Genomic DNA, 11,637 nt, shown 5'->3' on the forward strand with positions numbered 1-11,637 from the left:
AAACGCATAGGGTTCTTTTTGTTTGTTGGGCCTGACATTAAGCCCTGCCCATTATTTGAGCCTAAACTCAAAACCTACCCTGGCAGTTGTTATTCTTTCTTGTTCACCGTCTCTGATTTCTTTCTGGCCTTCCTCTTCTTTCTTGTTTCAGACATTAGACCGACTGCCAAGAGGAACGAGGACAAAAACAAAGAGATGCTGGGAACTTCCGTCCGTGCGCTCCGCAGGCTTTGCTCTTCATCTTCTGTTTCCTCTATTAACTTAATAAAAGATTATACTAATAAGGTAACGGCAACGGCAAGAGGGACTAGTATCTGTACTTGTACCATAGGCGCAGCTAAGGTTGAAGATATTGCTGCTTCTTCTTCTTCTTGTTCCTCCGAGCCACTTAACTCTGAAGCTCACAATGAGAATGGGCCGTGCGCATGCCCTTCAGTAGCTGCAGTGCACGTGCATCTCCTCAGGAACAACAACAAAATTAGACGACGGCGTTTAGGTGATCGGAGGAACAATAAGAGGAGCACGACGGATAAGGATGCAATAGAGCTGGCGTTGGACTCAGTGGTGAAGATCTTCACTGTGTCGAGCAGCCCTAACTACTTCCTTCCTTGGCAGAACAAGTCCCAGCGAGAATCCATGGGCTCCGGTACTCTAACTCTTAACATTCTCTCATTTCTTCTTTCTTAAGTCTAAGAGTTTGAGCGAACATAAACAAAACTAAAATAGCAGTTCGGATAAATAAATAAATAAAAGAAATGAAAAATAGCAGCTTACGACGGCAAAGTAACACACAAGAAAGCCTTCAATTGTGCCTAACATATCTTGCATTGTCGAAGCTTCAATTTTGCCACTTTGTTGTTGCCTGCATAGTTAATTTTAGATTTTAACGTTCATCAAGTTTCTTTTGCCTTGCAAAATTTCTTTCTAACTTAGAATTTCTTTTATCCTAATAATATAGGGTTTGTAATCCCTGGGAAGAAAATTCTGACAAATGCTCATGTAGTGGCTGATCATACCTTTGTACTTGTAAGAAAGCATGGCTCTCCTGCCAAGTATAGAGCGCAAGTTAGAGCTGTTGGTCATGAATGTGATTTAGCCATTTTAAGTGTTGAAAGTGAAGAGTTCTGGAATGGTGTGAATTCCCTCGAGTTAGGAGACATTCCTTTTCTGCAAGAAGCTGTTGCTGTTGTTGGATATCCTCAAGGTAACGATAAACTTTACTATTACTACCACTCTGTTTATCTTTAATGGGTTCCAAATAATTTGTCATGATACTTCATTGCGTAATGCCTATGTTTATTTGTAACTTGTGAATTTAATAGTAGAATGAACAGGATGAAGAGCTGTTGTGGGTGTGGTACCAAATCTTATGAAGTATCTTTAACAATTTATAGTTAGGTATTTTGATGGTTCATTGTTTACATTTGAAGCAAGGGTATTTAAGCATGGTTATGTATTATAGAAATTGGATCCTAGTGGCTGTTGTGATACTGAAATCAAATCTTAAGGTTGCAGGGATTTCTGGCAAATATGAAAATTGAATTGTTGTAAGAAATAGTTAATAAAACCCTAGGCACACCTAGGTGTCCCTAAGAAATGAACCTAGGAAGCGAAGGCATATTTGTTAAGACGTTACACAGAGGCCTGCTAGGGCTCTTCAATAAACTAGAAAAAGAACAACTAAGTTGAGTAGGAACTTCTAAAGCATTAAAGAAAAAGTCTCCAAAGCATAAATTTAGACTCATGGTCCGCTGATAGAGCGAATTCTGACTTGACTGAAAATAAACCTATGTAATATTTCTTATATAATTAAAACTGAAGTCAGAAATATGAAATGAGGATCTTTGACGCAGCTACTTGAGGAGAAATCCTCGAACCATATTTCTACGTTCTCTTTTTTTTTCTAATATGTGTAAGAATAGGCAGACTCATTACAGAAAGGATTGATTCTTTGTTGATCTCAAAGATGCTTTTCTTCATTCTTCATATGTTTTGATGGGTGTCTATTCTTCTTTAGATATCTTCCTATTTTGAATTTACAGCTTCTTTAGTTCATTGTCCTTGTGTAAGGGCTTTTATCCTGTTATACCAATGCACTTGGGTTCCACCTTTAACCAATTAATAATGAAAGGCTGAAAGCATGGTGCAAAGTGATAACGTTTAACTTAATTAATGCTTTGCTTTTTGGGCTCAGGTGGTGACAACATTTCTGTTACTAAAGGTGTTGTTTCTAGGGTCGAACCCACACAATATGTGCATGGTGCAACCCAGCTTATGGCAATACAGATTGATGCAGCAATAAATCCAGGGAATAGTGGTGGTCCAGCAATCATGGGCAATAAAGTTGCTGGTGTAGCTTTTCAAAACCTTTCTGGTGCAGAAAATATTGGGTAAGTCTTGTCTTAATTTAGATTGTCATCGCTCAGTTTGTTTAGATTATAGGACATTAACTGCAATATTCATTTACATTTTGTTGGCTAGACATGTTGACTAATCAGTTACCTGTGGAAGTGCTTTGTTTGCGGTCAAGAATTCATTTGTACTTTGCGTGGCATTTGACTTTGTTGTCGTGTTTTTTACTTTACCCTGATTATGTCTTGAATCATCAAAATGTATCCAATAAGCTCTAGAATACTTGCACTATTTGACTCATTTTTTCCACCTTTCTGGTTCAACAAGAACAAAGGTGTGATTTGACGCTTAATACCTCAAGTCCAATCCACAGGCAAACAAATTTATGTGATATATCACGAAGCATCTTTCTCTCAAGTTTAAGCATTTACTTCTAAGAGCATTGTTAACTTTGGCTAAATATATTTTCTTCATCTGTTGGAATTTTCAGTTATATAATTCCTGTTCCAGTAATAAAGCATTTTATTGCTGGAGTGGAAGAAAGTGGAAAATATGTCGGATTCTGCTCTCTGGGTTTGTCATGCCAGCCCATTGAAAATGTTCAACTGAGGAACCACTTTCGGATGCACCCTGAAATGACTGGGGTATTAGTGAGCAAAATTAACCCTCTTTCAGATGCCTATAAAGTCTTGAAGAAAGATGATATTATCCTTGCTTTTGATGGAGTGCCTGTAGCAAATGATGGAACAGGTAGTCACTTGTTATTCCTTAACTGTAATAAAACAATCTTGTGTGGTTGTTGCTCATGTCGGACCAAGAATGACATCTTATTGACTCGTTTCAATGCAAATGTGGAGATATTAATAACAATTAATGACATTAAAATTGAAATCAACTGTCAACTTCTAGTTACAATGCCAATACATGTGTGTGAAACAATCACAATGTATGATCGGCTATTGCAAACAAAGCTTTCTCCAACTTACCAAGTCACCCTAAGGAGTTTGGATAACAGTGATGATCTTTCGGAGAGATTTTCCTTTTTTTGGCAGAGTGGAGGTTTTTTTGTTTATCAGATATTTGTTTTCCCCTTGTGTTCTTAATTTGTAGCATGATTTGTGCACAATGCAGTTCCTTTCCGAAACAGAGAGCGGATAACATTTGACCATTTGGTTTCTATGAAGAAACCCAATGAAACAGCGGTAGTTAGAGTTTTGAGGGACGGTGAAGAGTATGAAATCAATATCACCCTTCGGCCTGTAAGTCTTATCACCATTTTTTAATGTTTGTTTAATTTGGTGGTTTCTCCATCTTGAAGAATCATAAGTATGATACCAGGTGTCTTTAAAATTTAAGAATTTTTTTTCTCTATTTTTTTTGTAATTCAAATGGAGAAAAGTAACTGGATCAGAGAAACAATCTTTGGAAAGACAAAAGTCAAGACATTTATGTAGAATATGATTATTTTGGTCGTCCTGTAATTGTTGGGCCATTGAGTTTATTTAAGATCTGGCTCAACTTTCTCAGGCTAAGGTCAGGCTGCCCATGGTTAGAATGGATAACAAATAAACACTGTTTTATGAGTAGTTGGTATTATATGTGCAAGAAAGATGGAACGTTGGTTGTTTACTTGCTCAGCACTGGTCAATATTTGAGAGTTGGGGTCTCAGCAGTGCTAAATTGTTCAGCATGCCCTAGGCTATGTATTTCTGGTTTAATTTTGTTGTGGTTGGAGAGAAATGGTAAGGAAGGGAAGTGTGGTGTAAGATGTTGGAACTTTTTTGACAAAGCCACATAATGCTGTTCCTTAAATCACAATGGTTTTAGTAACTCGTTCAGATATTTGTGCATATGATGCTTATTAATTTCTTTCATCTCTTGTTGGCCTTAAGAATTTTAGATGTCATCAAATTTTGGTCGTTGTTGCTTTGTGATATTTGTGATATTCAGCCTCTTGTGTATTAGCACAGGATGATTAGTGACACTTGACTAGCAGATTTTGTAAACAAAATTTATTAACTCACTGAAGCTTTTTTATGCAACCATATTGAATATGTTGTTCTGTCATTTTGCATTTTTCTGTATATTCACCTCTTCCAGTTGTGGACTTTTGAACTACCATCTCGTTGCGGTGGTAATTGGTTTGGTCCTCACTGCAAATTTAAAACTTCAATAGGTTAGAGGTACATAGAAATTTAGGATATATGATTATGATTGTCTAATTACTGATGAAGATATACTTTGCAATTCAATTTAGAGTTATTTCCTTGCTTTGCAATTGAGTTTTGAGTTGCTCAATTGTGCAGTTGCTAAAGCTCTTTTATGCAACCGCACTCAATTGGTTGTGCTGTCATTGTCCATTTTGTGTTTATTAGCTCTTGTACTTGTGGAATTTGAACTACCATCTTATTGTAATGGTAATTGGTTTTGGTTCTCGCTGCAAATTTTAGAACTTCAATATTTAGAGGTAAATAGAAAATTAGAATTTATGGCTATGATTGTTTAATCAGAAATGAAGATATTCTTTGCCATGCAATTTAGAGTTGTTTGGTTGTTTTGCAATTCTTTATTAGTTGTTGAATTATGCAGTTGCAGCCATTAGTTCCAGTTCATCAGTTCGATAAACTCCCTAGTTATTATATTTTTGCTGGTTTGGTCTTTGTTCCACTCACTCAGCCATACCTTCATGAGTATGGAGAAGACTGGTATAATACTTCACCTCGACGATTGTGTGAAAGTGCATTAAGGGAACCCCCAAAAAGGGCTGGTGAACAGCTCGTCATCCTTTCTCAGGTCTGCATATCTTTTTCAAGTGATGTGAGTCTTACATCAGTATTGTTTTGTTGATTGTGCGGTTGCATATGCCACGAAGAAGACTTTGTAATGTAGAATGATAAAAGAATGTAAAGCTCTGATGTTTATCTAGTTCAAATGCAATGCCATGAGAAGAGATAAAATGCTGTCACGGACATCCTTACTTTAAACTTTAGAATGGGGAATGTGTACAACACAAATGTTAGTGTTTTAACAATCCACCCAGAGTATGCTCTTTAATTGTTAACTTTAGACTTTTCATTGTTGATAAAATATCATAGCTTTTCTTTCTCAAACTTTACAATACTTTAACTGTCGTTCTATGCGTTCATTCTCATAACATTTGTATTTTTGGAAATCACTGATTGAAATCCGTCAAATAAGGCCGACGATTGATATTGAATCATGTAAAGAAAATTTATGGAGGTATGTCCTAGATACCTGAAGACTTAAACAAAAAGAGAAAGATACATAAAGACAAATAGATACAAAACAATTTCATCATGAATTTCAGCATAGCTAATCTTTCTTCTTTGAATTGCATTAAGAATGCAAAGAAATTATTTGTGACATATTTGTTTTATGAAAGTTTAAGAAAATTGTGCCACTCTTACATTTAGCTAAAAGAACGCAGTAACAAACTATATTGTTGCAAATGACAGTGTAGATGATGTACGTACAGATACTTCATTTTGTGTAAACATTTATGTATACGTTTGATCTTTGTCTTCATGTCGATTTTCATTTTAACATACTGTAATAGCATCGTATACATATGTAAGGCACGCTCTTTGCAACCATATATAGTCATCTTGTAAAAGTTCATGGATTGTACATACAGAATTAACTTTCAAAGTTTAGCTTCGTCATTTTTAATGTGATGTAATCAAGCGGGAACTTTAAATTGGATTTTCATAAAAGCATGAGTACTAATTATATTGTGATTCGGGTTGTCATCTGGGAATGAAGGGTGAGTCTACTTGCTCTGAATATTAGAACTGGTTATGTAAGGCAGAGGTACAAAGTATCTTGTTTGAAGCAGGAAGGAAAGTTCATCTACCCCTATCCCTACTATGTAGCAAAATGAAGATTAAGTTGGTGTTCACTAGGGATTGGGGAGAAAAATTAGATGAGTCCATGATGGTTGTCTTCTGATGAAGTGCAGCCATATGTCCTCCTGTGCTACTTGGTGCAAAACCATTTGGTTTATCATGAAGAAAATGCTGATTTTTACTTTTGCTGTATTATAAATATTATATTCAACTGCAAAAGCACAGTTAGGAATTTTCTTCTGATTCAGCAAGTAATTACAATTATATTTATTTTTGTGATAATTGTTTATTTCGTTCAGGTCCTGATGGATGATATCAATGCAGGATATGAACGTCTTGCAGAGTTACAGGTGTGAGCAAAATTCTAATTCTATTTCCGTAACACATCAGTATCCATTAAAGAGGTTACATTGATGCTATGCTATTGTTTGCCCAAGTAAATGATGTGATAGAAGGTTTGCAGGATAGAACTTGGCAATCTTGCACATTTACTTGTTTACCTGTCTCATGAAAATTTTAAACTTGTGGTGGCAGGTTAAGAAGGTTAATGGGATAGAAGTTGAAAACTTGAAACATTTATGCCAACTTGTTGAAAACTGTAGCAAAGAGAGTGTGCGCTTTGATTTGGATGATGATAGGGTTATTGTGTTGAACCATAGTTTAGCAAAAGTTGCAACTTCAAAAATTTTGAAGTGCCACCGAATACCATCTGCAATGTCCAATGATCTTATTGATAAACAAAGCAACTTGCAAACTCAATACCTTGCTCAAGAGTTGATTTGCTGAAAGTGTGACTTGCCTAATACCTTTCTGACAAATAGAATGGCATGAACATTAAGCTGTAATTCTCAAGCCGGATCTTCCTCACAATAACTTCTTAACAAGGAGATTAAGAGGGTTGGAAATGGGTTTTTGTATTCTTTTATGTTTTTGTCGATCTGATAATGTGCTGTTTGGCTTTTGTTTCATTCAACATACCAAATATGCAGATTCTTATTGTATAAATAAATGCTCTTTAGGGTGTCAGTTCTTCATGGCTTGAGTTTTTCTAGGGTTTTCAGGGGTTTTTCGGACCGATTGGTCTGGTTTTATTTCCCGAGTTTTACCTCTTGATATCAGAATTGATGCCTTGATAGATGGATATTGGGTTAAAAATTGAAAACTTCAACTACCAGGATTCAAATTTCCTTTTTCCTATATTTAGGTATACTTTGAATCTATATATATAGCAAAAGACATAGAATGGTAAAACATTCAAAATACTAGAAATTGACCTTGGTCAGTTTGGTTAATGTAAACATTAATAATTGAAATTATTAGTTAAATGAGGATAATATGGTAAATTCACACTTTTTAATATGAAAAAATTAAAATTAAAAGAAAATTCAGATAATGGATTTTATTTTTATGGAACACAATTACCCGTCATCTTTTTTAATTCTGAAATGAATTTAAATTTTTTATAATAAAAAAATTTCTTGCAGGCTGGAAAGCGTGTGCTGAGAGGCTAGTTTTATTTATTTTTAGCAATTAAAATTTAAAAGTAAACCACAAGCTACGTGGTGGGACCATAAGTAACCCTCTCGACTCAAGAGCCATGGAGGGCTCTATCCTTCACTCAGTAGCTCACAGTTCGCTCTAAAGAGTCGCAACTCTGGCAGTATGAATGCAGTAACTCTCTGCAACCACAATATTAACTTTAATATTCAGCATCATTTCTCAGCGTCCGCGAATCCCAATTGGCCCAAATCCTCTTCAATCCGTCGCAGAAACCCTAACACGGCTACTAGGCCTTCATCTTTGGTAATCGAGACAGTGGAGGGCAAAGCTGTTTCAGATTCTGGACAAACTCCTCCATACGTTGCTCGTCGCCTCATTCTGCTTCGTCATGCTAACAGTTCCTGGGAAGACCCTTCGCTAAAAGGTTCCCTCAAATTTCTATCTTTTTTCTTTTCTTTTCATTATTTAGAGAGAAATCCGAAATCCTATTCATTGTAATATGTTTGCATGATTGTAGATCATGATCGGCCACTGAGTGAAACAGGACAAGCAGATGCTGTCAAAGTCTCTCATAAGCTCCAACAGTTGGGTTGGATCCCTCAACTTATTTTATCTAGGTACTAATTAAGGGCAGTGTTATTCCCACTCTCATTTGTCATCCTGCACTCTTTTGTTTTGTGAGTGCTTTAAAATGATAAAGTGCAGGATGACAATCTTGGAGAGCAAAGTAGCTGCCCCCATTAATTCAGAATTTACATTTCATGTTGGCTTTTTAAAATCAATTCGAATTTCTTAGCTGCCGTTTTTGGGCTGTAGCAATGCAGTGCGAACCAGGGAAACTCTTACGATAATGCAGCAACAAGTGAGAGGCTTCTTGGAAGCTGAGGTCCATTATATTTCAAGCTTTTATTCCATAGCCGCCATGGATGGGCAGACAGCTGAGCACCTTCAACACGTTATCTGTAACTATTCAAGGGACGACATCCTCACTGTCATGTAACCTCTGGCTCACTACCTCATTTTTCTTATGCTAAGCAAGTAAGTATGATATTAGATCATGTTGCAACTATACAGGTGCATGGGACATAATAGGGGTTGGGAGGAGGCAGCCTCAATGTTCACAGGTGCCTCCATAGAACTGAAGACTTGCAACGCTGCTTTGCTTGAAACTACTGGGAAATCTTGGGATGAGGTTAGGCTTCTTTCCTTTCCTTGTTTTTCTATTTTCTGAAATCAACGTACATCTTGTTGTCATCTCTGTGCTCTATGTCAATGTAATGTATATGTTTATAGTAAAACAGTCTTCTGATTATTCTTTGGAGTTTTTTTTTTCCCCCCGAAAAAAGAAAATTGTTGGAGGGTATCAAGTTAATTCAATAAAGATAGGAGGTTTGCCGAGGATCTATGTTCTCTGAGATGATCCTGGCTACAAACTCGTCCACCAAAAGAAACTTAAAAGAGATAATCAACTAGAGAGATGGGAAATGTTTTGTTAGTGACTATGAATTACAAGACTGGGAAAGTAAAAAAGAAGAAGAAATCCTCAAAGACAGAATTCACAAGTAGAAGTAGAGGAAGAGGATTTTCTAAGTTTCTCTCCCCATCTTCCTTCCCCTCTCCCCCCACCTCCCCCCTTTTTTGCCTCTCGTGATGAAGAAAATTGTAAAGAGGTCATCACCAAGTGAGAAGTGGAGGAAGAGATTTCTAAGTTCAGGGTTTAGATGGGTTCCAAGCACTGGGTTTGGACTCTGAACTTTTGGATTGTTTTACCATGTGATTCCTTAATTCTTGTAGGGTTACCACTTCAATTCAACTTGATATCAATTGTCAGTTTTGTAACTTATAATAACTAACGGAGAATGTTTAATAGGGGATGGGAATTTGTAAGAAGGCAGAGTGGCTCCAAATCGGAATTGGCATTCATTACTAAGAAGAACACTGGTGACATTAGCAGCATTTTGTCCCATTACCATCGTTCACAGCAGCCATAAAGTTAGGACCAAAACATTGAACGGAATGGCACTTGTCTCTTAGGATCTAACCCTTTCATTTGGCATGCATTCCTAGCGGACAGATTTTTGAGAGCGTCCTTAAGCTGAGACACTTGATTATGGAAATAGAAGTCTTTAACATCATTTGCTATGACTTGAAGTTAAGGAAAAATTCTATAGGGAAAGGTTGAGGAGAGATTATATTTGTCCATGTAACCTCCCTTTTCTCCTTTTCAATTTTCTGATTAGTTTGAGAAGAATTAGAGTTTCTTGTAACAGCTTTGGTCATACCATCTGGGCTGGGACAAAATCATATCATTTACTCCTTTTCTCCTTTTCATTTTCTGATTAGATTGAGAAGAATTAGAGTTTCTTTTTTCCTTTTCTACTATTCCACTGTTTATTAATCCTGCATTATTGTCACAGGCATTTGCTTTGGCAGGACTTGGGGGGTGGAAGCTGCAGGGTATTGTGAAACCAAGTACCAGCTTATAAAATTTTGCGTATTTTGAATGCCAGCCACAACTTCAACGCACCATACTAGTCCTTCCTTTTCTCCAAGAAGTATATCACATATTTGGTTAGTCTCTGTAGCTAAATCTGCTTCCTTGTCCAACCATCCTACCTTCTTATACCCTTTTGTCAATTTTGCATAAAAGTTGGGAAGAATTTTACCATCTTTTGATTCAAAAAGCATTCTGTGGTTGGGGAAAAGTTAAAAAATGACTGTAATTCGAGGTTAATCGAGATTTACTGGTAGTAGTTTTGATACTACAGATCCTAGTTGACACTTTGCAAGGTGCGCAGGGGAGAATGTTTCACGCACAATCTCATCCAAAAAAGGAAGTGCCCACTGTTGCTAATTGGAGGACGAAGTAAGATTGGTGCTACAGTTTTTAATTCATTGACTACTTCTACTTCCTGAAGTTTACTCCAGATCAACACCTGGTTTTGATATATCTATGAAAGATTATAAAGTGATGTGCTAATGCAATCATCTGTTGGAAGAAATTTTTTTTTTTTTTTTTTTTTTTTTTTTAAAGACCTTTCCTATTGAGAGGGGTGATAGTATGCTCACACACAATACACGGATGCTAGGACTCAAACCCATGGGGAGTAATTGCTCCAAATCATTACACTAGTAGGTCCTTTGTTGGTTGAAGAAAATTTTAGTTTCGTTTGGTCCAAGGAAATTTTAATTATATAAAACACACCCAAAAAAAAAGTATCAAAATGATCAAGGAATTTGTAACCAACTTCTAAAACTATGTGCATCTCTAGTTTTTTCTCTACTATAGATCCATCTGATGTTGATTTTAGGTAATGGTATCCAACTCACCTTGGAGAAAAAAAAAAAAGAAAAAAAGAAACTCACTATTTATAGTACGTATTTCAAAAAGGTGCAAAGGGTAGCGGTTATAACTTCGTCATATGAATGCATATGCTTTAGTCTTGTTGGTAGGAGGAAACCAAACATCTCATCAAGCAGCTCCAGTTTCACAGGCGTTTTTGTAACCATGCAAACATATGCTATGGCAAAATTCGCTCTTTGTACCGATGAGGTCATCTGGATAGAAGACGGGCCACCAGGCTCTCTCCAATCTTGACCAAAATGTATGGTTTTCTTTTCAGTTTGATAAAATCCCAATCTTGCTATATAAGCAATATCGTGAATTATGGTACATTAGTCAAATAACACTCATCTTTTTGTCATTAGTTTATCAAATGCATATTCTTAAGGTTATATCTCTTTTAGCCAAACCTCATACATTCCAAAGTTTACTTCATCCAAATACTAGCAAATTTAAAGAGAAAAAGTGAAATGGTTTCTTTCAAATTTAATTGAGTTAAACAACAAAAACAATAAAGTTCTATGCTTAATACTTTCTGACATAAATTGCATCTTGATTGTGTGTGTGAGAGAAATT

At 36.2% G+C, this 11,637-nt stretch overlaps 2 protein-coding genes across 5 annotated transcripts; both read left to right on the plus strand.

Moving 5' to 3' along the window:
• The first annotated feature begins 54 nt into the window (after positions 1 to 54).
• Positions 55 to 7,850, plus strand: LOC117624135 (protease Do-like 10, mitochondrial). 2 transcript variants are annotated; one of them, XM_034355273.1, is made up of 8 exons: positions 55 to 646; positions 959 to 1,204; positions 2,195 to 2,390; positions 2,843 to 3,102; positions 3,484 to 3,611; positions 4,942 to 5,145; positions 6,518 to 6,568; positions 7,703 to 7,850. In XM_034355273.1, the coding sequence occupies exons 1-8, from the start codon at positions 196 to 198 to the stop codon at positions 7,727 to 7,729; spliced, it is 1,563 nt and encodes a 520-aa protein (XP_034211164.1). In that variant the 5' UTR covers positions 55 to 195; the 3' UTR covers positions 7,730 to 7,850. The 2 variants fall into 2 exon arrangements, with proteins under 2 accessions (XP_034211164.1, XP_034211163.1); XM_034355272.1 differs by lacking the exon at positions 7,703 to 7,850 and adding an exon at positions 6,753 to 7,252.
• On the plus strand, positions 7,766 to 10,871 carry LOC117624136 (uncharacterized protein At3g52155, chloroplastic). Of its 3 annotated transcripts, none has more exons than XR_004585300.1 (6): positions 7,766 to 8,142; positions 8,236 to 8,335; positions 8,535 to 8,714; positions 8,793 to 8,910; positions 10,136 to 10,289; positions 10,487 to 10,871. XR_004585300.1 is itself a non-coding variant. In XM_034355274.1 (5 exons), the coding sequence occupies exons 1-5, from the start codon at positions 7,881 to 7,883 to the stop codon at positions 10,202 to 10,204; spliced, it is 729 nt and encodes a 242-aa protein (XP_034211165.1). In that variant the 5' UTR covers positions 7,766 to 7,880; the 3' UTR covers positions 10,205 to 10,871. The 3 variants fall into 3 exon arrangements, 1 of the variants encoding a protein (XP_034211165.1); XR_004585299.1 differs by having other exon boundaries at positions 10,517 to 10,871; XM_034355274.1 differs by having other exon boundaries at positions 10,136 to 10,871.
• The last annotated feature ends 766 nt before the right edge of the window (positions 10,872 to 11,637 follow it).

The sequence above is a fragment of the Prunus dulcis genome, chromosome 4 (assembly GCF_902201215.1).
Source record: "Prunus dulcis chromosome 4, ALMONDv2, whole genome shotgun sequence".
Taxonomy (NCBI): Eukaryota; Viridiplantae; Streptophyta; class Magnoliopsida; order Rosales; family Rosaceae; genus Prunus; species Prunus dulcis.